At 50.8% G+C, this 25276-nt stretch overlaps 1 protein-coding gene across 3 annotated transcripts; it reads right to left on the bottom strand.

Annotated features, from left to right (window-relative positions):
• Window positions 1-3423: 3423 nt before the first annotated feature.
• Window positions 3424-11864, bottom strand: Kif12 (kinesin family member 12). Of its 3 annotated transcripts, XM_020160326.2 has the most exons (19): window positions 11762-11864; window positions 11600-11665; window positions 11424-11502; window positions 11161-11288; window positions 10994-11069; window positions 10534-10668; window positions 10241-10376; window positions 9371-9462; window positions 9030-9186; window positions 8242-8360; window positions 8054-8158; window positions 7392-7494; window positions 7221-7311; window positions 6932-7018; window positions 6483-6567; window positions 6306-6410; window positions 5685-5785; window positions 5479-5597; window positions 3427-5203 (listed from the first exon to the last, which is right to left on the bottom strand). In XM_020160326.2, the coding sequence occupies exons 1-19, from the start codon at window positions 11785-11787 to the stop codon at window positions 5064-5066; spliced, it is 1950 nt and encodes a 649-aa protein (XP_020015915.2). In that variant the 5' UTR covers window positions 11788-11864; the 3' UTR covers window positions 3427-5063. The 3 variants fall into 3 exon arrangements, with proteins under 3 accessions (XP_073907294.1, XP_020015915.2, XP_073907295.1); XM_074051193.1 differs by having other exon boundaries at window positions 3424-5203; window positions 11161-11502; XM_074051194.1 differs by lacking the exon at window positions 11762-11864 and having other exon boundaries at window positions 3428-5203; window positions 11161-11502; window positions 11600-11755.
• Window positions 11865-25276: the final 13412 nt, after the last annotated feature.

Here is a 25276-nt window from a genome sequence, read left to right as displayed (position 1 = left end):
AGCATCTCCATGACAAAAGTCAGGCTCATGTGAGCCCATTTCTCCCTTCCTTGTTCAACAGTGTGCCAGGTGAGCCTCTCTTCTTCCTTGGGGTCTGGCACTAAGCTGGGCACATACAGGCGCTCAGTGAACTGGTGATTGACTTAAAGCCACAGGTAGAATTCAGGTCAGACTTTGGAAAGGGCCATGTAGAAGACAGCTAGAAGAGACTTGAGATGGAAATCAATGTGCCCAAGTCCTTCAGTAGTGACCAAGGAAAGAGTGAGCACATGAATGAATGGCGGGGTACCCAATGGTACAGTTAAACAGCAAAGAGCCCTCGCCCCATGGTGGTTTGCCTGGTCATTGACTTTGGGTCTGTGTGGCAGTGGCTAAGAGCAGCAGACCTTTTGACCCACACAGACCTGGGTACCAGCTGTGACTGTGACCCCCGCTGCCTGTTTGATCTTATCTAAGTGACTTGCCCCTTCTGAGTCTTTTCCTATGTTGAGTGGGATTCATCAGAGCTGATAGAGGTGCATGACGTCCTGCTCTTGGTCCTTGGAGAGAACTTGGCGTAGTCCATGTGCCCAGAGGTATTGTCAACACAGGTTCATAAATGCAGGAGCCGGCAGCTTACCCTGGAGAAGCAGCTCACAAAGTGGGGCACTCTGGAGTTCACAGTATCCTTGAGAGCTGCCCACCCTGGGGACAGAGATGGTGGTCTAGAGTCCACCCCTGTGGAAGGTGAGTCCAGGCCAGGCTTACCTGCCCATTGAAACACGACCTCCAGGGTGTCTGTGCTGACTCCTGGTGACTCAGCGGATGCCTGCAAAGACTACAATTGCTCTTTCCTGAAACCATGAGGCAACCTGGGCTCTTTGCAAAGTCCCACTGGTGTTCCTCAAGACAGACAAATGAATTTCTCTCAACCAGTTGCTTGGAAAGACAGCATGGCTTCTTCCCCAGCTTTTCCCCTGCCTGGCCGCTGCTCTAAGAAAATCCATAACACAGGATCACCTTGTAGGAAGCAGCCGGCAGAGCTGAAGTCACCAGGTTCACAGGTGTGTGATAGCAAGAGTCCAGACACTGACACAATCCCTCCCCACAAGTGAGGAGTGACAGCACACTGGTGCTAAGGGAAGGAGTAATAGTAGTTGTAAGGTACTGCCGAATAAAGACCACGCCACATGTGGAAAAGAAAGATTTATTGGAACCAGACCACAGGGCTGTCATTCTTTTCAGGCTCAGAGTGAAGCAGCTTGGCTGAAAACGGGTAGTGGGCTTTATAGGAGGGACCAAGCCATGGGGAAGGGAGGGAGAGAGTCTCTGGTCTCTGATTATCTGCGATCACCAAATGGAACAGATCGACATGCCTGGCTAGCTGAGTAACTGGAAGTTCCTGAGTTGTTTTGCAAGCCGAGAAACAATCAGGCAGGGAAACAGGCAGGGGAGAAACAAGCGGTCATAAATCAGGGGGTCTGGTTTCAGTGCTAGCCTCAGGACCTTCCGCCCGCTCCAAGAATGCCAGGGACCTAACAGTAGTAACAACCAGAACCTAGCACTGCCTGCCAGAACCTGTTCTACAGTTTCCAGGGATTCACTTCTAATTCCCCATGAGTGCTTACTTCCTTTAAGCTTAAACTAATTTTATTTCCACTTTACAGAGGAGAAAACTGAGTTTCAAAGAGCTTAACTACCTAGTCCAGGATCCCGCAGCTGGTAGGTTGCGCAGATGGAGGCTAAGAAAGGGGCAAAGTCTGCCTAAGGCTTGACAGGCTGGAAGATGACCCAGCTCTCCTGCCTCCCTTCCCAGGGCCCTGCCCACCAAAGGCTGGTCTTCAGGGCTGCACTTCTGGTTCTCTAAGTTCCACAATGTCCTGCTTCACTGGGTAGCTTGTGAAGAATTCCTTTGTCTTTGGGGTGGTGATGCCTCCTCTGGGGGAGGAGGGGGAGGAGCTTGGGAAATCTCTCTGCCTTATCAAAGCTTAGCGTGATCCAGCCTTGCTGGGATGTGCCAGGCGTTGGTGGAGGCTCCTCCACTGTGCCCAGGAGTCCCTGAGCTGGAGGGAAATTGTTCCTCTATCTACCCTCTTGCTGTGGTCCTGCTGTGTAGCACTCAGTGTGGTGGTCAGGGGCAGACAACTCACCTACAAAGCCCACTCCTGCCACCTACTGGCTGTGGGGCCTTCAGCAAGTTCCTGAATCTTGCCAGGTTTCCTCACTGCAAGGTAAGATAACAACTTCGTACAGTTGTGAGGAACAAAGACACAAGTGCTGTGAGCAGTGCTTGGCACCAGATAAAGGTGCTAATTGTCACTTTTTATTTCCATTGCATAGTCATTGATGCCTGCTTGTCCTTATTTGGCTGGAAGCTCCTTGAGGGAAGGGAAGTGGTTCAGGATCAGGGTGGTGTCACTCAGTAAGAGGCCTGGCCTGTAAGCAGGGACTTATGACCATGTGACAAATGAGAAATTACAGGACCAGAACTGAATGTAGGTTCTCTGTCCATCTGTTGAAGCTCTTCCATGCTGGCTGGCCAGGGTAAACGTCAGTGCTGGCCAGGGAGCCTGTCTGGCTCACACTCTGGTCTGTAGCACAGCAGGCTTAGAACCCAGGTCTCCCAATTCCAGTGCTGTCCCCAGTCACAGCACTAACCTGTCTACGAGTTCCAGTTGCTGCTGCCCCTAGTTCCAACAAGACCACACCTACTCACACATTGCGCTGCCATGTATGTTTGCCTAAAAACGGAGGCAAATGAATCCTTAGAAGCTCAACAAGAAGATGCAAATGGGAGAGTTATTTTCCCACTTGACACACAAAATCCCATAAGGGGGCGAAGCCCACCCGAACAGGGATGAAACTGAGTAAGAATTTGGGGCAAATGTGTCAAATGAGAGAAAGCAGGGCACACTGGGGATGATCGGGGCAGGCTGGTGTGACTGAAGCAGGATATGTTCTTGGCAAGGGGGCAACTCTCGTATGGATGCCAAAACTTGCAGTGTGCCTGGGGGTTGGCCCCAAGGAGACTTCACAACCTTTCAAACATGTCCACAAGAGTGCTCTTCCTGAAGCTTTTGCCATCCTACAGCCTTGCTTTCTGTCTTGCCCCAACTCGCTGCACTGGCTAAAGATGGGGTCCCCAAGAATCTGGGAAAGTCCACCAGAGATCTAGACATCCAGGTTCCTGGAGATTTGTCAAAGTTCCAGAAACTCATGGATGGCCTTCAAAGCTCTAGCCAATGTCCTCCCTACCACACCCCCATTAAGCCAAAGATCTTAGAGAATTCTTTGAACTTCTCTTCAATGTTCTAAAATTCCAGAGATCTTGTAGGGATTTGGAATTCTGGGAAATTCCTAGTGCCTCAGCGTTTCCAAGAGCTGCTCTCTATTCTGCTGTTCTGAGGCTCCGTATCAACAGTTCTGGAGAATTACTACCTGGGTCAGGGGGCCATAACCCTGCTCTAAGTTCCAACAGTCTGCAGAAGGTCTGTGGCTTTTGGGTTTCTCGAGGAGCACTCCTGAGGACAGTTCTGATAAGGGCCAGAAGGGTCCACAGTCTTGCTTGATCTGGGACTGGAGTCCTGTGGAATCCCCCAGGGTTCAGGGATCCTAGGACAATGGTGTTCTGGAGGGAGGGTGCTGACTGAGAGATGGACAGATGGCTTGGGAGACTGGGGACAGTGATGGCCAAGTCCCCTGAGGCCTGTGTCTTGCAGAGAAGGGATGTGGGGCATTTGCTGAGTTGGAGCAGGAGCTGGCACTAGGAAACTAGAAAACCGTGGCTGGCTCCGCCGGGAATAGTCCAAACATGAACAAGTCGGCCAGGGCCAGGGTCCTGCTGGGTGGTCCCCATCCATCCTCCTGGGGTGGCTAAGCAAAGCTGTCATGCTCAGAGCCAGGGGCCTCCGCTGCCTGCGGCCGGGGACCTCCCAGCAAGTAGGGTCACAGGCTGTGAGATAAGGATTGTGGGGGCTGAGGAGGAGCCCGGATGTGAACTTACAGAGCCACCCAAGCTGACGTGACATGGCATCAACGTGTTAAAAAGGGGGGCTTGATGGCATGCTCTCCCTCCTCCTTTGGGTCCCTGTGCAAATGTCATGTCCACGAGACCTTTCTAGAACCCCATATTTAGAGTTGGACCCCTGCCCCAGCAGAGCCTGAACCTCCTGCCCTGCTCTATTTTGCTGCACAGAATTTATCGCCATCAGACCCACCACCTAGCTGTCTGTTTGCTTGTATACAGTGTGCGTTACTTGAGTGAGGAGTCTTGTGCTCTGTTCACCATAGGTGTTTGCAGAATGAATAACATTTGAGCCTTAACTTCAACTCCATCAAGTTGTCATGTTGACTACAGTTGCTTTTGACAAAATCCTCTGCAAGAGGCAAAGCCTGGTACAACCTTCTTTCCCAGTGTCTGGAAATTTCATGCCCATGACAGCTCTGTAAAGGGACACTATTATTGTGCCCATTCTGGACATGAGGTGACTCGGACTCAGAGCAGGACACTTGCCGTGTCCCCCACCCCATTTAAGTGACTGAAAACCAGAAGGGAGAGTGCAGGCCCTGCCCAGAGTCCTACAGCAAGCCAGGCCTCCTGGCTCCTCCAGCACCAGGGCACACACAGCTGGCACAGGGCAAGCAGGCCCCTTGACCACTTCCCACCTCGGCTCCAGCCAAGTTAGTGTCCCCACTTCACCATCGGCTCTCCTCTCATCTGCCAGTGCCCCTTAGTTTCTTGGCTAATACAAGAAAGGAGATGGAAGTCTAGGCCTCTTTGCACCACCTGTGCCAAGAGGCCTTGCTCCTCCTCAGACTCTCCCAAGAGCCCCTCCCCTTGTGATTCCCATATGCAAGAATGACTGCCACTCCAAAGAGAGGACCAACCAGACTTGGAGCTGACACCTCTCTTTATTCATAGATGTCACCCGCTGCCTAGTTTCTCCTGAATCCTGTCTCATTTGTCTCCACCCCCAGCCCCAAAGGCTGGGTGTCACCATCCCCATTCTCAGACACAGAGATAAGAGGTTCCAGAGTACAGAGCCAGCCAAGGGCACACAGCAGCCTCTGTTTCCACTCTGCCTTCAGCGGGGAGGTCGGTCTTGGCCAGGGCTCCTCGCACCCTCACTGAGGGGTGGCTGGCTCTGGCCCCGTCGCAGGGAGTTGCCGATCTGGTGCCGGAGGGCCTCCAGTCTCTGGGCCAGATTGGGGACCCCCACCCCATCTGAGGAACAGTGGAACTCAAGGTCTGCACTCCCTGGGCCTTCCTCCCAGGCCCGCCCAGGCCCAGCATCCTCTGCAGGAGCCTCAGGACGTACCTGCCGCCTCCCATCCACACACCCAGCTCCAGTAGCTACCTGAGTCTATAGGTAACCCTGTGACGAGACCTCCAAGGTTGGAAACAAGGAAGACCCTAAAAACCACCTTGCAACCCCACACTATTTCGGTGATGGGAGGCCTTAGGCCTGGCAATAAACCCTCCCTCCCCTGCCACTTCACCTCTCAGCACAGGTGGTGCACTTGGGGACCCCATGGGCAGCGGGGGAGCAGAAGGGACTACTTCCTCCTCAGTCAGCATCTCAGCTAGGACTTGAGTCTGGGTCCAGTCACTGTGATTCCTGGGCCAGGGCAAGTGGGCAGTGGGAGGTGAGCCTCTGTTACCCCAGATCTTCCTGCCCCCCACCCAGTGCCAGGAATGGGCTCACTTCTCTTTTGGGCACTTGGCAGAACCTGGGCTTCGTGGGGGAGCCCAGGGTGGCGGCCGGGCAGACAGGAGCATGCCACCATGGGCCTCAGGGTCCAGCACCTGCAGGAAAGACCAGAGCCGACCTTCAGTGACCTCAGTCCTCTGTCCCACTCCCTGCTAGCCATGATTCCAGCCGCACCAGCCCCATGGGGTGCCAAGAATGGCAGGTCATCACAAGGACTGGGGCCTTGGTGCCTTCGTCTGTGGGCTGCAGATGGTTCTATTAATGTCCTCTCCCAAGACAGGGACTATGTCTGGTCTACTTTTGAATCCTCGAAGCCCAGAACATATGGGGGATTCAAATGTTCAAAACTTTAGCTTAGGGGAGATTTGCTGGAGAGGGACGAATGTGTGAGGAAGTAAATGCACAGACAGCCAAATGTGTATGTGAAGGACAGAACAAGCCAATGACAGTGCATTCCTAAAAGAAGACAGGCCAGGGAATTGAGGCAAACACACATTCTGAACCCTGAGCAGAGGCTCGGAGCCACTCCCCATAACCCAGCCTGGAGCCCTGGGATTGCTGAGCCCTAGATCCAGGCCCTCAGTTCTCCCAGCCCCCACTTCTGGCCTTTCCTACCTGTGGCAGGTGGCACTCCCGCCGTAGGCAGGCCCAGCGGGTTAGGGGTGCTCGGCACAGAGGGCACAGGTGGCAGCAGGGACAAGAGCAGAGGGGTGGCAGTGCCTGTAAAAGGGTGTATCAGTGGCTCTGTGACATCCCAGCTTGTCACCCTTCCAGTTGGGCAGTAAGACTCACATGGCAGGGGGCAGCTGGCATCATCAAGCAGGGGCATGGTGGGGCAGGTGCTGGCTGGTGAAGTGAGCAGGCAGAGAGGAGGCGCCTGGGCAGAAGAGAGGTCTGAGCCTGCGGTCCCCCTTCCTTCCCAGGCTGATCACCGGGTCCCTCCAACAAACCCCCAGAGCCCTTGTTAGGGGCTGATGCTGCTCTTCCTGCTTGCCGTTGACCCATCCCCCATTCTCCAACAATTCTTCAAGCCAGGCAAACTATGACCCCGCTGTGCAGAAGTGGAGCCCAGGTGGTGAGGCCAAATGCTTGGCCCAAGGTGACACAGACAGGAGGTGGCAGAGCTAGAACCTGAACCCAGATGGTGGACCGCAGAAGCCAGACACTCACCCCGTTTTGTGAAGCCCCCTTTCCCAGCTGCCCTGTGTCCCAAGCCTGTCTGCAGGGGTGGCCATGCTCACCTTTCCAGCTCATGGACCTGCTGGGCCAGGACGCGCTGCTCATCCTGGGCCAGGTCTCGGCTACCCTGCAGCTGGCTCACCTCTTTCCTGGGGGACAGCAGGCCCCAGGTGACAAAGACAGGGTTGTGGGGTTATCGGTCAGCCCCTCCTCATGGCAGGGAGTACCAGCCCCAGGGAGGTATCCTCTGGAGACAGAGGAGAGCCAAGGACCAGGAAGGGGAGGCAGCTTGGCTAACACAGTCAAGCACTGAGGGGTAGGGACAGTCTCCTGGCTGTGGCTGGGCCCTACCTGAGCCTCTCATTCTCCAGCATGAACTCATGCAGCATCGCGTAGAGGTTCCGCTGGGCCCAGGCCATCCGGGCCCCATGGAGCCCGGGGGCTGCAGGGAAGCAGTGGGTAACTGGATGCACAGAGCTCCGGGCCCTATTTGCACTTTACCCCCTCTCCAGGAGCTCATACCCTTGGGATCCACTCTGTCCAGCTGGAGCCGCAAGCGACGGTTCTCCTCCCGGAGCTGCAGCACCTCGACCTCCACATGCTGGGGTTGCTTTGCCCCAGGGGACTGTGGAGAGAGGGGCCCAGAGTCTCCTTTAAAACTGCACATGTTGTGCGCTGCACAAGGGCTTACAGATATGGGAAGTTAGCAGGCCTAAAGTCCAGCCAGGGCTTCACTATTCAGCCTCGCATCCCCAAGGCTGCACCATGGGGTGGGGCAGGGCACCTTGCTTTAACTGCCATCACCTTGAGGGTCCTATTCAGAGCTCTCCCAATCTTGGCCCCCAAGTTCAGACCCTAAAATGAGCCCCCCATCAGACCATAACTTAACTCAGACTTAGCCATAATACTGATTGAGATCCTGGACAGACAGACCCTAAATCATAGCCTGGCTTAGACTCCCACCCTACACCTGCCCAGACCCTGGAGGTGACCTTCGCTAAGAGCCAGACCCCAGCCTAACCAACCATGACACCATTTCCAGGTTTCTGACCACAATCCCACTCTGACCCCATCTCAGTCTTCAACCATGATGCCAACAGAGGCTCTGGCTGCCGCCTGGTGGGGGAAGATGGTGCTCTTCTGTCTCCCCTGCCTTTCCTCTGCCTGTGCCCCTCTCTGCTCACCTTGGGGCCCTGTGGCCGGGTGGTGACGCGCTGAGCTCGGCTTGCATATCTCAGGGTGCTGAGCGTCTCAGGGAGGCACTGGGCTGAAGGGGACACACAGGCCACCTGGGGAAGACCTCTCCTGAGTGGCCCTTTCTAGGAGTCCCTGCCTTGGAACCCAGACCTCCCCACCAATCCTCCTCGAGTACCATGAGAGTGACCCCACGCCCCCCCAGTGAGTCTGCTAGCAACTTGGTGAGCTTGCTGTCCCGGAAAGGAATGTGGCTTTGCTTCCGCTGTGGGTCCAGCAGCAGGGAGAGGCAGTGACCTGGTGGGGAAAGCAAGGGCCACAAAGAGGTTATACGGCCTACCCAAAGCCATCCAGCTTAGACACTGCAGAGCCAGGGTCTCCACTGAGGCTCACAAAACTGCAAACCCATCTTTCCACAGGATCTTGCTACTGCTTCAAGCTGGTCTCCATCTCCACCCAAGAGCACAGATGCCCTGTCCTTCCTGATCTCCAAGGTGCAGAGAGGTGCTGGCACTTGGCAAGGGTTCAGAAATCCCTAACAAATGACTGAATGAAAAGGACTTTCAACAGCTGTTCCCAAGCACGCTATGGAGTGTGAGGCCTTAAGGATCTAGGTCCAATAACCTGGGGTGCAGACCCAGTTCCATTCCCTTCCCCTACTGTGCCTGTCTTCCAACTGCACAAGAGACAGGTGGAGTGTCTCTGAGGCAGTCACACCCTGAAGCAGGCTGGTCCTACTTCCCAAGTCAGAATGTTACTTTACAGACCCTTAGTGTGTGGACTGAAGCAATATTCCAAGACAGGGAAGTCATTCCCAGAGCTGGGGCCAGAATGAGGCCTCTGGGTCCTGGCTCTTAGTTCTCCAGCCCTCACCTGCACAACTCCTGTGGTTCCCCCCATGGGCAGCTGTGGGCCTGGTGCAGAGGTAGGACATGGGAAATCAGACCACATGGTCCCAGGTCTCACCCAGGGCCAGCAGGCTGCGGTTGATGCTGTTGGCCTCCAGCATAAGCTCCCCACGGGATCCTGTGGCTGCCACCTTCTCACTGCCCGCCAAGTCTACGAAGCACAGTTTCCCACCAACAGGGGGCTCTCTGGGGTCCACTGAAGGCATCTGCTGGGACTGGGGAACCAGGGCTTGCTGTGAACTTGGGAGGTACTGTTCCCTTCAAAGTCACAGGTCACAAGGTCAAGGATTTCCATTATTACTTCCCCTTCTCCATGCATGCCCAAGTAGGTTTACACTTGCAGAGGGAGACCCTTGCTGGGTGGCCCTGGACCAGACCTTTCCCAGACCAGTCACTCACAGCTGGGCGGCTGACATAGAGCGTGAGCAGGGCGTGACTTCTGCTGGAGGCCTGGTTCAGGGTGTGAGCAGAGCTCCTTCTACGGCTTAGACCTGGAGGGGAAACATCAGGTCTCCTGGAGCTGCTCCTGGTAAGAAGAATGGGTCATTGCCAATGTAGAGAGAGGGATTAGGCAGAGGGACCAGTATGGGGCAGAGACAGGGGGCCGGAGAATGGTGATGGGTTGGAGAGTAGGGGACTTCGGGTTGGGCTCTAGAGTAGATAGATGTGGGGCGGGGGTGGAGAAAAGGGAGCAGGATAGTTGAATTTACATTCCATAAACAACTCTCCTTTGCTGTGTGGAAGGAGAGAGAGACAGGGAGAGAGAGAGAGAGAGAGAAACCAGTCAAGTCAGTGGAGAGGTATGGCATAATTCAGAGTCCCAGTGTCCCCATTACCTGCCAAAGGAGGGGTGTCCAATAAAAGTTCAAATGACTGAATAAGGATAGATGGGAAGGGCCTCACAGGCTAGGCTAAGAGGTACGACCCTCACCCTCAGGCCTGGGATGGTGGAGAGTCTGAGCAGAAAGGGATGTTGTTTGCTACATGGAGAGAGGGTTGGAAAGGATGAATCTGGAAATCAGAAAGACCAGGCCTGACCAGGCAGAGGCCCTGGACTGGGGGAGGTGTGGGCCTGGAAGGAGTATGGAACGCTCAGTCAGCAGGCCTTGTGGAGGGGGCATTTTTGGCTTTGGCTTTGAATTATGGGTTTGCTGATCACACTCAAGAGTCATTTCTGAAGCTCCAGCTCCAACCAGGTCCCCAGGCCACACTTGGGGAGGGCTGAGGAACAGGAAACCCACTCCCAAATCTCCTCCAAAGTAGGCCCACCCATCTGCAGAAGCTCCATCAGGGCCTCCAGACTCCCAAACTCCACCACCCGCAGCTGCTCCACGTAGAAGCCCCTGGTCTTGTTCCAGCGCACCAGGAGGGGCCGGGAAGACCCCAGGCTCAGCAAGTCCCGAACCTGGGAGGAAAAAGACAGGGGGAAGGGGAGGGCTCCCATCTACCCCAGCCCTTGGAGACCACGGCCCCACCTCTTCTTCTGCCCCTTGGCCTGGTTCCTTTTAAAGCAGGCCTGTTTCCTACCAGGCGGTCTTTCCACAACTCCTCCCTTACCTTACCTGCTCATTGTAGATCTCCAGGTAGGAGGCGTGGAGGGTGACAGGGGCACCTAGGTGCTGCACTCGGTCTAACAGCCAGGCGAAGGTCCTCTGCATGATGCCGGCCAGGCTGGGGGGCACGGGCACCCCTTCCCCCTGGGGGGCAAATACCGAAGCACAGCACAGTAAGAACCATCCTCTTTGAAGCGCTCCAGGAACTGTGCAAGTCCCACACAACATCTCACTTAATTCTCACAGTCTGTATTATTAGTTCCACTTCACACATGAAAAAACTGAAGCCTAGTAAGTATAAAGGGGCTCCAAACTGGTCCGGCCCCTTCCCTCGGGTCCTCATTTGCTTTGTCTGCCTGTGAATGGGGAGGGGCTGCACTGTCCCTCCCTGAGTCTGTGCTGGGTCTCCAGAGCCCCACCCCCCACCCCCCCACCCCGACCTCGCGGGCTCATCTGGCGCTTGGCCCACCTGGGGAGGGGGTCCGGTCAAGGTGTAGGTCTTCCCGGATCCTGTCTGGCCGAAGGTGAAGACTGTGCAGGAGAAGCTGTGGGCGGCAGGGACGTGGCTGGACCGGGCAGCGGCGGGGGCGGGGCAGCGTGGGGACCGTCGCCCAGCGGAGCCCGGGCCTCACTTACCCGCGCAGCGCCAGCTCTGCCAGGCGACGCACGCCGCACGCCCGGAACACGTCCTCCTGCGTGCGCGCCCCGTCCAGCACGGCGCCGAAGCGGAAGGCCACGTCGGGGCCCCCGCCCGGGGGGCTCACCTGGGGAGGGGGCGAGGGCAGAGCACCCGGGGGGCTGAGAGACTCCCCGGGGAGGGCCGGGCTGGGGCGAAGTTGCCTGCGGGTAGCACGTGGCTCCCCTCCCCTCTGGGGGGGGGACTGGGGAGAGTTTCTCACCTGCAGGGTCCGAGTCCCTGAGCAGTGCAGCGCGCTCTGCTCGCCTCGTCGCAATTCCGCTGCGCTCATGGGACGCACCCTGGAAGCCAGGAGGAGGCCGGCCGCATGGTCCATCCTGATGTCTCCATCGGTCCCTTCCTTGCCTGCCCGGTGCCTCCCAGCCTACCCGTACTCACCTGAGCACCACTTGGATGGGCGTTTCTGGCCCCTCTGCCCCCTGCTCCAGGCTCCACGCGGGGTCCCTGTGGCCGCAGCTCGAGTTACCATCCCTGCGCCCAGACTCTCTGTCCTCTGGCGGGCGTTCAGGGCTTTCCCAACCGTGCTGAAGCTGTGCTTACCCATCGGGAGACCCGCGTTCCTCCATGTCCTGCTCTGCACACGGTTAGCTCCACCGAGTTTTGTTCCTTTCCCTCCCTAGTACCCTCCCTCTCCACCAGCCTGGGACTGCACATCTTACAGGCTCCCCCCACCCACCCCAACACACACCCCTTCCCAGGCAGCCATCTGGAAAGGCTCCTGCCTGCCCAGGGCTAGGTAGTTAAAGATTTACCCACCCCCACCACTACAGTGGGGAAAGTCCCAAGCCAGGGCCTCCTAGTCAGGGGGTTCTGAAGTCTGAGGATCCCTTGTTCTTGGAAAATCCTATCAGGACGGACCCATGAGACCATCCAGGCTAACCTGCATGCACAGATGGGGACATAAACCCCAGGTGGGAAGGACTCAGCCAAGGGCCACAGAGGCAGCCTAGGCAGAGCTTGGACCGGGCTCATGGTACTCCCTGGACATACCCCTTTCCCAATAGCTTCTGCTTTTTCTCAGCTCAGAACCCAGGAGGAGAGGAGTCTTGTCTCTAGGGAGGGGCCCAGGTCAGCTCTAGGCAAGACCTGGCTGGCTGGTCTCTGAGCTGAGAGCAAGTTTTCCGCATCTGGTTAAACATTGGCACACCTGCCTCTGTAATGCCAAGGCTAATCCAAGGCCAGTGCCGTGTTTAACTCCTCTGGTCTGGTTTTCTAGAGCCAGAGATGTTTGTAAGTGTGCTGGGGCCAGGCAACACTGCATGTGCCAGTCCCTGGCCGGACACTAAGGCAGAGCAAGCATGGCTGACCTGCCCCTAGCTCATATCTGGCTGAGGGGACAGGTAAGAAGGATCCAGTGTGCAGGGCCTTTGGGGAGCTCAGAGGCCTGTGGAACAGGAGGGAGTAGTGAGGGTGGCAGAGGACAGATTTCAGGAAAGCAACAGCAGGGTGTGGAGATGTAGCAAGGAGAGGTGGTCTGAGGCTGGATGGAGCTGAAGAAGGGCACATCTCAGAGTCTGGACTCAGGGATGGTGGAAGCCACCAAGGGTTACAAACAGGGAGGTGGCACAATCAGACTGACATTGTTTTTATTGCCATTCTGGCCATTTCTGTATATTCTCTGAAAATATTCTGTATATTCTCTGAAAATTCTACAAACTCCTTTCTCCTAAATACACATTAGGGTGAGAGCCCTGAAAAGCACCACCCTGCAATGTAGCACACTCTGCCACCACAAATGACAGCCAGATATCAAAGCCACCCTTAATGGAGAATGGGTAGCAATAAGCTTACCATGCACTGGAGGTATGCAAGCAAGGGCCAGAGGCCTTTGGTTATAGGACCTTCTAGTTGAATCAGAAGAGGAGCACTGCTCCCAGATCTGCCACTAACTGGGTCTTTCTTAACTGTTTCCTTCCTGTACAAAGGGATCAGTGATCCCCCTTGTTCTGAGATGTCGATGAGACCTTGTAATTGAAAGTGATTCATAAGTTGTAAAGATTACCTTTGAGCAAAAAGAAAAATCTCTAGGTCATCTCTAAGATTTCTTTAATTCTGAAGTTCCTTAATCTGTTATATTTCTTGAATCCTTGAAATGAGGACTGACAGAGTGGCTCAAATGGTAGACTATCTGCCTAGCAAGCACAGTACCACAAAAAAAAAATCATTGCAATGGATAGGACAAGAATTACTACCTATGTTTCAGATGCAAAAACTGAGGAAAACAGGGATGGGCAGGAGGAGACTGTCTAAGGAGAAAGCACTATACATGGTGACACTCTAAGACTTGGGTCTTTGTTCTGGGTTGATAATGGAGGTGATGAAAAGGGGTCAAATCTTTTTTTGTGTGTGAGACTGGCATTTGAACTCAGGGCTTTGTACTTGCAAAGCAGGCACTCTGCTGCTTGAGCCACACCTCCAGTCCATTTTTCTCTGGTTATTTTAGTCTTGAGAACTATTTGCTGGGGCTGGCCTCCAATTGTGATCCTCCCAATCTCAGCCTCCTAAGTAGCTAGGAGTAGAGGTGTGAGCTCAGGAGTAAGATCTTAAAGTCAACATTTGTTAAAATTTTGAATGAATTATGTAAGGGACATAAAGATAAATAAAAACATCTTGTCCACCTTAAACTGTTGAAGACCAAAAGCAAAGAAAAATTCCTGAAAGCAGCCTTAGGAAAAAAAATTCAGTCTTCAAGGCAGCAGCAATAGACTGCTGATTAATTTCAAGTGAAACTATGGACACTCGCAAACAATGGAAAGACATCTTTAGAAAAATTAAGAACCAAAACTTGACCTTGAATTACGTGACAAGAAAAACATTCTTCACGAATGTAGGTAAAATAGACAGTCTTGAACAGAGGCTGAGATGATTCACCTCTGGCTGATCACCACTACAAGAGATACTAAAGGAAGGACTTTCTATGTTGAATGAAATGATTCTATAGGGAGCATGGAACTACAGGAAGAAATAAAGGGTACCAGAAAGAGTGACTATGGAATCCTAGTGACTGCCTGAGAGAAAGTAATGCTAACGTCTTGCTGGAATGGTAAAACCTATGGAAGTAAATACACATGATGGCAGGATAAAAGATAGGAGGGGTGAGTGGAGTGGAGCTATAGAATTGTAGAACGGGCTCTCCATTTATTTAGGAAATGACAAAAGCACTAATTTAAGGTGACTATAATAGGTCTAGGATGTATAATGAAATCTTTAAGGGAATTGCTTTAAAAATAAGAGTGGAAATTAAGAAGTTAGTAATAGAGGAAAATGAATTAAAATTGCTTGATTATTCAAAAGAGGGCAAAAAAGGAGAAATAAAGCCACAAAAAACCAATTGGAACAAATAGAAAGCAAACAATGAGATGAAATCAAATCAATTGTATCAGTAAGTATAACTGGTCCTCTGTAGCTGAGTTCTGCAACAGCAGATTCAGCCAAACGTGGACAGAAAATGTTAGAAAAAATTGCATCTGTACTGAACATGTATGGGTTTTTCTTGTCATTAGTCCCTAAACAACAAATACAACAGCTATTTACATAGCTTGCACTGCATTAGATGTTATGAGTAATCTAGAAATGATTTAAAGTTTTTTGGGGGAATCTTCATAGGTTGGATGCAAACACTATAGCATTTTAAAGAAGGGACTTGAACACTGGCTTTTGGTGTCCTCAGAGGGTCCTGGAACCAATTCCCCATAGATACCAAAGAACAATTGCATAATAGTGATACATAGCTAAGCACTCCAAACAAAAGACAAAGACTAGGGCTGGGGTTGAGAATCAAGAATCAGATGGGGTTCCCATCTGCCTAGCAAGTATGGGAACTGAAGTTCAAACCCCACTACCACCAAAACAAGATAGAAGATTAGTAGACTGAATTCAAAACTAAAATTTGTCTCTGTTCTAAATAAATAAATAAAATCCCACTCAAATATAAGAAAAGAAATACAAAAAGTTATACCATACAAGCCCTAACCAAAAGAAAATGGTGCAGGTGTTTTAACATCAAAGTGGACTCCACAGCAGGAAACATTGATGGGCACGATGAGAAGCATTTCGTGTGATCCAACAGGAAGACGTAATGATCTTGTAGGGTATTCATCCAATAATAGAATTCAAAGGAGAAACAGACAAATCCATCATCACATATGGCAACCTTTGCTTTATAAGTAACTAATAGAACAGGTAAAAATTCATTAAAGAAATGGATTTGCCACAACACTGTTATGTACTTGATCTAAACAACATATACAGAACTCTAAACTAGTGACTGTAGAATACACATTTTCATCAAGTGTACATAAAACATTCCTCAAGTTAGGCATTGAGCTGTAAAGCCACTCTCAGCAATTTTTAGCGATTGAAATCATGTTGAGTATGCTCTCTGCCATAGAAGAATTGACGTACAATCAATAAAGGAAACGAGAACATAACCCCCAAATGATCAGACACCAAACAAGACCACATCTAAGTGCCTCTGGGTCAAAGAAGAAATCACAATGGTGATTCAGAAATATTTTGATATTAATAATAATGCAAGTACAACACAGTTAAGCAGTGTTTAAAGAGAAATATTTAGTCCTAAATGCTTATATTAGGATCAGTTATCAAAGTTTTCATCTCAGAAAACTAGAAAAATAATAGCATATGAAATCCAAACAAAGAAGGAAAGAAATTGCCTGGCTAGAGCACAGATCAATGAAATACATAGCTGACATCCAATAGAAAGCCAAAAGTTAGGTTTTTGATAAGATGATTAACTTGTATAAATACTTAGCAAACTAATAAAGAAAATGAAAACCGCCAATATTAGAAATTTAAAAGGGAATTTTGCCACAGATATTACAGACATTAAGAGAATAAGATTTTGTGAATAGCTTTATGCTAGCAAACCTGAACTTGACCATGTATTCCTGCTAAAGAGTTCAAAGTGCTAAAATGGATAGGAGAAAAGAGTAGAATATCTGAATAGACTGATATCTGTTAAACAAGTTGAATGGTAATTAAAAACCTTCCCACAAAGGAAGTTCTTGGCTTGGATGGCTTTGCTGGGGGATCGTCCAAACACTGAAGGAAGCAATAATATCAATCTTACTCAAACACTCAGCAACAGAGCCACAGGGAGCATTTCCAAGCTCGGTTTTTTTAAACCCAGGCTAGCCTGACCATGATATCCAATCTTTACAATGACATCATCCAAAAAGAAAATTGCAGGCTATTATGGCCAATGAATACAAATAGAAAGATTCCAAACAATTTCTAGCAAATCAAACTGAGCAACAGACTGGGCGAATTTATTCTGGTGACATGGAAGTTGCTTTAACATTTGAAAATTGGTCACTGTAATTTAACACACCAAAGGAGAAAATCAAATGGTCAACAGATAATGAAAAGACACAATGAAATTTAACACTTATTCATGATAAAAGCACTCAACAACTAGGAGGAATATGATGGAAATTCCTTAACTTAATAAAGCTTACCTACAAAAAATCTTCAGGTAACAACCTATTTAATGATGAAAACTACTACCTCTTGCACTATAGTAGTTGGTATAGTGGTTCCTTGATAATCTTGAAGGATTGGTTCCAGGTCCCCTCACATACCCAAATCTATAGATACCTAAATCCCTTATATAAAATGGCATGGGGCTGGTAGAGTGGCTCAAGTGGTAGAGCACCTGCCTACCAAGCGTGAGGCCCTGAGTTCAAACCCCAGTATCACCAAAAAATATGTAATAAAATAAAATGGTATAGCATTGCATATAACCTATGAACATCCTCCTGTGTACTGTAACTCTCCTCTAGATTCCTTGTAATACTGAATGCAATGTAAATCCTCTGAAAATACTTGTGACACTACATTGTTTAGGAAATTATAACGAGAAAAAAGTTGAAATGTTTGGTACAGAGGAAACTGTTGTAGCTCCAACTACATTTTTGATCAGCTATTGAATCCATGAATGCACAACCTGCAAGTGTGGAGGTCCAACTGTGTAGTAAGACAGTAAAAAGGAGAATGGATGTAGCAGCTGGACAGAATGAAGTATTAAGTAACAGTCATTTTTAACAGATGTATGTGCATATGGAAAACCCAGAAGAATCCCCAAATGTGACTTAGTGGCTTTAGCAAAGTCTCTGATACATTGTCGATTTGTGTTGGTTGTCACACCGCTATGGTTTGGATATAGTTTGAGTGTGTCTCCAAAGGTTGGATACTTGGTCCTCACTGGACAGTGTGATAGGTGGTGGGATCTTTAGGAGGATGAGCTTAGCAGGAAGTGATTGGGTCAGAAAGCTCCTGTGAGACTTCCAGTTAGCTCCTGGGGAGAGAGTTATAAGCCTGAGCCTGAGAGAGCTCTGACTTCCTGTCTTGCCATGGGATCTCTACTGCTCACAGCCACTCCCGTTGCCATGCTGTGACACAGCCCAGAGCTGAGTCAATGTCTGTGACCTGCTCTTGAGCCTCTAGAACTGCAAACTAGATAAATGTTTCTCTTTCTTTTTCTTCTTTTTTTGTGGCACTGGGGCTGCTAGGCAAGGGCTCTACTGCTTGAGTCACACCTCCAGCCCTTTTTGCTCTGGTTATTGAAGATGGGGTCTCACTCTTCCTATTTGAGGGTTTCTACAGATGCATGCCACCACACTCAGCTTTATTCTGTTGCGATGGGGTCATGAAAACTTTTTTTTTACCCTGAAACTGAACCACCAGATCTCAGCCTCCCACATAGCTTGGGATGACAGATGCACACTACTGTGCCCAGCTACCGATTGAAATGAACTGTTTTCCCAGGCTAGCCTTGAAGCACGATCCTTCCTATCTCAGCCTCCCAAGATGTGGAGTCACTGGCACACATAACATCATTCTTTTTAAAGTATCCAGCCTTGGGTATTTTGTTACAGTAACAGAAAATGGACTAATGCATATTCTACATAGTAATTACATATAAAATACACAATCAGAAATTTAAACTGTAAGAGCAGCATTAAAAAAATCAACTTTTTAGGAATAAATTTAATGAAAGATGTGTAAAATCTATCCATTGAAAACAACAAAACTGCCTGGAGGTATTTGAGGGAATCTAAATAAAAAGGGAGAAATAGTATGTTCGTCTATTAGAGGACACAGTATTGTGAACACGTTTCTCTGCAAAGTGACATAATGTAGGTTCAATCAACCACCATCAGTACTCTAGCAGAGACTTTATAAAATGGATAAGCTGATTCTAAGATTCAAAGGACTACAAGGATAATGAAGCACAAACTTGGAGGACTGACGCTGCCAGACATCAAGCCCCAATGTAAAGTTTTAGGAATCAAGAGGACGTGTTTGTGGATGTCAGGATGTAAGGACGGGTGAGTGGAGCAACACACGCACGCATTGCATCACTGATGTATGACGGGAACCACTGAGATTCATTGGGGAGGACATGTTCTTTTCAACAAGATTGGCTGGACTCATTGGCTCTCCATATAGAGGAATGATCCTCAATCCCATCCTTTGAAACATTCACAATATTAATTGAAAGCGAATCAAACCTGAATTTATAAGAAAATCTGGATAATGTCTTCATGACATTGGAAGTAGACAAGATTACCTAAACAACTCCCAAGAATGTACAAACCATAAAAAATACTGATTCGTCAGCCTACAATAAAGTTACAATTTTCTGTTCATCAACACGCTTCAAGGAAGAGACTAAAAGGTAAGCCACAGCTGGGAGAAGGTATCAGCAACACATATATCTAACCAAGGACTATCATTCAGGCTATACACAGAACTCCCACAAACCAATAAGAAATAAGATAACAACTCAATTTAGAAATGACATCAAGATTTAAACTAACATTTTGTGAAAGCTGATACCCAAAATGTCTGGTAAACATATGAAAATGTGCCCAACATAATTAATTAGTCACCAGGGAAGTGAAATTAAAACCACAGTAAGACACCACTGCACGCACACCAGAAGGAGCACAACGAAAAAGACACGCTAAGTGTTTGTGAGGACATCAACATGTGGAACTCTCATATGTGACAAGTGAGGGTGACTATGTTATCATGTTTCTGCTTGACATTATCTACTGAAATTACACAAGTCTCTATCCTACGATCCAGCTGTTCCACTAGATCCGTGTCCATGAGAAATGAAGCAAAGCTGGAGGAGTGACTCAAGTGGTAGAACTTCCGCCTACCAAGCATGAGGCCCAGAGTTCAAACCGCGGTGTTGCCAAAGAAAGAAAAGAAATGAGATATACATCCACCAAAAGACATATTCAAGAATGTTCTAGTAGAGTTAGAATCACATAGCCATTATTTCCATCACCGCTATTTCTCCCTCCATCCTTGGCACAATCACCATAACTCTGTCACCATCATCATCACCAATACCTACATATCAAGCAGCCGCCATTCCCACCACTGTCATTGCTGCTTCCACCATCAACACCCTTTGGAGCAATCATGAGAGGATGTTAAATTACCTCCCCCAGGCCTATCCCGTGGGACCCTAGCAGCCACAATGCTGTCACTGTCTCAGTGGGGCTGGGCTCCGCTGTCTGCCCCTCCCCTCTGCACCCTGTTTTGAGTCTGTCTACTCTTTGCTGGCTGCACCACTTCCTCTGGAGCAGAAGGAGGGCATGCTGGGAAACTCCGGGCATCCTTAGCGTTGGGGAGACCCTGCAGAGTGCATCTCCAGGCCTCACTAGAGGGCAGTAAAGGACCATGCCACGATGGCCCCAGGGCTCCTCACAAAGGAGCCTTTGTCAGGTGAGGCCCTACTCTGTCCACATACTTTCTCCTGAGCCTGTGCACTTTGGGGGCTGACCAGCCCAGGTTGGGGGAGAGGGAGGAGCAGCACTTGAGACATACTCCTGAGAGAGTGAGCAAAGCACCTCTGAGCAAACGGGACCCTCCCAGGTCACCCCTGCCTCCAGTCCCAGCCATTGTCCACTGGATAAACCTTACCCTGACTCCAGCCTCTGGGTAAAGACCAAGTTCCCAGCGTGGGAACAGAAGCCATGAGGCTGTATCTCCCTCTGCCTGTCCTGCCTACCCCCTGCCCCAGCATCTTGTGTTGCAGCCCAAAGCTCTCTTTTGATTCCTCTGTACTTGTACCCAGACTGTCCCCTCAGCCAGGAGCACTCTCTTCCAACTGTGGACATGTCCTTCAAGTCACCCACCCACCTGGTTAGGTTAGAGCATGTATGCTGTCCCCACAGTCCCCTTGACTTCCCTATGCAGCTGCACTGATCACACGGGCTGCTCTTCCTGCCTGTTGCGGACAGGGATGATTGTCTGCTTCACTCCTGTGCTCCGTGAGCCAGTGTGCAGCCCAGTGGAACGCGGCAGCTGAGAGTGGAGGAAGGGAAGGAGGCAGGAGGCTGGCCCCATCTCTCCCCCACCCCAGCTCCACCTTCCTCTCAGGCTAACTTTGAGCCCCCCACTTTATCACATAAGGATTCACTTAGAGACTCACTCTGAATACAAAGTTCTCTCAAGTGTCCCCAGAAATGGGTAAACATTCTCCCAGCCCAGGGCTGAGCTGTCCTCTCAAACCCAACCAGTTGCAAGAAGTGAGAATTCCCAGAGGTAGAGGACAGGCTCCACTGGGTGCTGGTGTGCCTGCTGGCCAATGTGACACAGGCGGGCTGCCCTTAGGTCCAGCTGTAGAGGCCCTGGGCAGTCTGGGGCTCCCCAGGCCAGACTTCGTCCCGATGGGCTGAGGAGAGAGCAGAAAGGAGAAAGAAGAGGGTGTGGGGGGTTCCCTTTAACACATGACTCATTTTTCAGGGTTTCTCTTGTATCTACACCCACATAGGAAAAGGCAGAGTTTCACGGCCTGTTGTGGAATTTTCCAGAGTTTGCTGTAACCTTTCATTACAACATGAGTGTAGGCCATAGGACTTAGTTCACAAAACTAACTTGTTGAATTCACTTGTGTGTTATCCCATTTTACAGATGAGCAAAGTGAAGGCAGTGCTCACACAGGCTGGAGCAGCAATTGCATTCATGGGAAAGGGTAGTGACCTAGGCAGAGATGGACAGAGATGGCAGCTAGTTGACCTCAGTGGCCCTAAATGCCCTGCCCTTCTACTTACTCGTGAATATCGGCAGCCATGCCAGGCCTCCACTAGATAGTAGCTTTGTGAGGTGGGGATCACATTCCACCGTCATTGAGGCACCCCCTCTAAACCTGCTCCTTGAAGGTCCAACAGGAGCAAGAGGAGTGCCCTGGAGCTGGGCTTCATCTTTTGGAACCTCTCTGGATGGTTGTCACCTCAAAGGGACTCTAAGGTTGTTAGAACTCTGTCATTTCTGAGGTCTTTGGGACTAGACCACCTGCCCACAGTTCCCCAGGAATAACTACCCCAGGAACTGGGGCTGACATATGACAAAGTCATGACCTCTTGGCATGAAGATGCCTTGTGTGTCGGGAGCCTGCTGGGTCAGCTGCCTGGGAGTTCACCATGATCACCCCCACTTTACAGGAGGAAAGAGCTACTCAGTGGTGTTCAAAGCCACACACTCACTCAGTGGCAGGGTGTGATCTCGCTGTCACCAGAGCTTGGGTTCTGTCCCTTCTTCTCTGCAGCCTCCTTCCATGAGCTGTTTTGCAAAGCTGACTTTGGATAACTGAAGTTGACCATTTCAATATGCACCTTGACCTAGTGTAGCCATTCCTGCTGAAACATGTCTCCATGGAGTCCTGCCCTGCCCCTCCTTCCTCCCTGGGGATTGCTGGGAAGCAGGATCACAGCCCAGGCACCAGAATTGCCTGGAAACTTTAAGCTCCACCCCCAAAGGTTCTGATTAATCGGTTTGGGGGGCAGAGTCAGGACATTGGTATTTTAAAAGCATGCCAGGGTTGACAACCTCAGTGCTCGCTTTTTCTTGACCAAAGCCACCAGCCTGTGTACAGGGCTGAATCTGATAGAGTGATTTCCTGGCTCCTGGAGGCATTTGGGGTCCTGTGTTTGCTTTTTTCTAGTTCACTCTTCCTTCTCTTGGGACCAAACTTCCTGATGAGCCATCTCACTGGGTCCCTGGATTCCCTCTTCTCGTTTTTAGCTTGGAATTCACAGAGAAATCATAGCTTGAACTGAGTGGAACACCTGTCTGAGGGACCCTTAGGATCCTTTAAAAGTTTTCTAGACTTTTCCTCTGTCCTAATTTCCTTCACTTGGGTGATGGGCAGGTGACAGGAAGTTGTTAGTGTAGAAAGGGCAGCCATGCATGAGTATAAATTTAGCACATCTGAAGTTCCAACAATGTGCTCAGCCACAGACTCAGTACTAAAAACCCACTGTGCCTTTTGGTTGTGAACACAAGAGTGGCTGCCAAGGACTGGCAGCCTCCCACTACTCCCAGTCCCAAAACTTTCCCTATTTGCAGGGGTGGGAGTAAGGTATCCACATCTGTCAGCCTCACGGAACTCTAAGCTCTCTGGGGGCATGGACAGGTAGGAGACTCTGAGCAGATGAGCAAGGCATACCATTAAACTCATGGGAGCTGAAGAACTCCATGGGAACATGGGAAGGAATAAGTCCTGACCTGACAGCAAGAGCTGGGGAGTCAAGGAAGTCTTCCTGGAGGAGGCAGCACTGAGACAGCCCTGAAAAGGAAGAAATTGAGATAGGAAGAAGAGAAAAGAGAGGCACTCCAGGCAAACCGCACATGCAAAGGCCCAGAGGTGGGACAAGTGGAAGAGCAAATGCACTCAGAGGATGGAAGGCCAGGAAGCTTGGTTGGATCATTCTCCAAGCCACTGGAGGACAGGAGCTACCTTGGGAGCCTGAGGAGCAGGCCTGGCTGAAAGCCGGTGTGGGGATGCTCTCTTCTCCAGGCAATTCCCAGGGAGCCCTACCCTCTTCTCAGTATGAGAACACTGAGTTCCCAGGCCTGGGTGGGTGCCAAGCCCTGCTACTGACTACTGTGGCAGCCGAAGAGCCGGACCTCAGAGCAAGGGCTTGCCTAGGAGCCCAGCTGCTGAGCCTTTGGAGGCCCCGCTCTGCAGCAGCAGAGAGCAGAGTCCCCAGAGCTGCAGCTGTCACTCCCTTCCCTGCTGTCCACGGGAGAGCCCTCACCACATCAACCCCCACCCAGCCTCGGCGAGGAGGAGGGCTTCTAGAATCAAACACTGGGGAAGAAAGATGGGGAGACACGGGCCCTAGAGCCCAAGACTGTCCCCAAGAGGGTGCATGCCCTGTCACCAAGCCTAGGTGGATTGGGATGGCTCAAGTATCTGAGGCTCTGTCAGCCCCTCCTACCCTGGACCCTTCCTCTTTCCCCCAGAACTAAAGGGAACTGAATGTCCTCAGCCTTCCTTCTCGCCCTCCCCCAGCATATAGCCCACTGTGGTTCCCCTGTGCCACAGCTGCTACTGCAGCTGTCCCAATGCTCTTACTATGACCACTGCCTCGGTGACCCCCACTAATTCTGCCTTTGTCTACAGCTCAGCTGAAATGTTATCACCACTCACTAGCACTTGTACTGTCACTGCTGCTGCTTGAGAACTGCTCACCACCACTACCAGCACTTACACCACTTCTCCTTGCTCCTGCTCCCACACCATGACGACATGCTCCTCGCTGCCACCTCCAATGGCGGAACGTGTCACGGATCTCATGCCATGGGCCAAGGACTGGGTGAAGTACTAGATTTTGGTTGACGTGATCATAGCAACAGAGTTCTGTGGCATCGATATTCTGCCTTATTTATGAATGGAGGACTGAGGCTCGCAGAAGCTAAGTCACTTGTCCAAAGTCATGGGGACAGGAGACCAAATCAGGACCATAGCCAGAAAAACCTGATTCTGGGAGCAAAGTCTGAGTTCCAGAGTGCACTTCCTCTGTTCTTGGTCTGGCTCCAGGCCTCTGGGAAGAATTCTTTGAAGCTGAAGGAGCAGAAAGCACCTCTATAGGCCAGGTGCCGGTGGCTCATGCCTATAATCCTAGCTTCTCAGGAGGCAGAGATCTGGAGGACTGCAGTTACAAGCCAGCACGGGCAAATAGTTCACGAGACCCTATCTTGAAAAATCCCAGCAGAAAAATAGGCTGTTAAACCCCAGTATGGCAAAAAACCCACAAAAAAACAACAAAAAAACTCCTCTATAGATGTCCACAATGCTGGGAGCAGTGCACTAATCGACTCCATTTATAGATGGGACAAAGGGCTCAAGACACTAAGGCACTTTTTGAAGGACTCATGAGATTCAGGGGCAAATCCAGCCTGAGACTAGGGCTTCCTTCCCAGTTAGAAGACTCCAAGGGTCTCTTTTGGGACAGCCTTCCTGCCCCTGCCTGTCCAGCCACCTGGGCCCTGTGCTGGGCAAACCTGTGGCCCCCAGTGATGGGACAACTGTTTATTTCCAGCCTGAGCCTTAAATGCTGGCCAGGGGCTGGGACCAGGGGCTGGGGCATTGGCTGGTTGGTGGCCTGTGCTCCCAGGTGAGCCCGGCCTTTGGAGGCTGAGACCTGGGCAGGGGTCGAGAACTCCTGTCCAAGCCATCTAGGGCAGCTGAAGCTGGCAGGTGTCTTGAAAAGGCCAGCCATAGGTGGCCAAGACAGACACAGCCCTTCTGCTCAGCTCAGCTGACCCTGTCCTGGGCCATGGCCTCCAACAGAGATGCTGTCCCTCCTGGTTCTGAGGGATGGGAGGAGCAGGCAGAAGCAGAGAGGGACCTGAGGGCCAGGACAGGGCAAATTCATCCTGCTCTGAGCACCTATACATCCCATCCTCTCTCCAGCACCTCTGCAAGGTGGAAATTCTGCTCGAATACCATCACCATGCTGCCTTCTTTTTGAAGCACAGAACATCTTCTGCCCCAGGACCTTTACACAAGCTGTTTTCTCTGCCAAGAGGACTAGTGCTCTTTCTTTAGCTCCTCACATGACTGGCTTCTTCAAGTTTGATTCAGAAAAGTCAGCTTTCGGTGACACCTTGCCCAACTCCCCTGGTTGAGAAGCTCCCCTGCCTGCCATACTGACATCTGTCATTCTTCTCGACCTCTGTCTCCAGGCTCATATTTATTTATTTATTTATTTATTTTGGTGGTAC

Source organism: Castor canadensis, chromosome 13 (genome assembly GCF_047511655.1).
Source record: "Castor canadensis chromosome 13, mCasCan1.hap1v2, whole genome shotgun sequence".
Lineage (NCBI taxonomy): Eukaryota > Metazoa > Chordata > Mammalia > Rodentia > Castoridae > Castor > Castor canadensis.
This window is presented reverse-complemented; position numbering and strand designations above follow the sequence as displayed.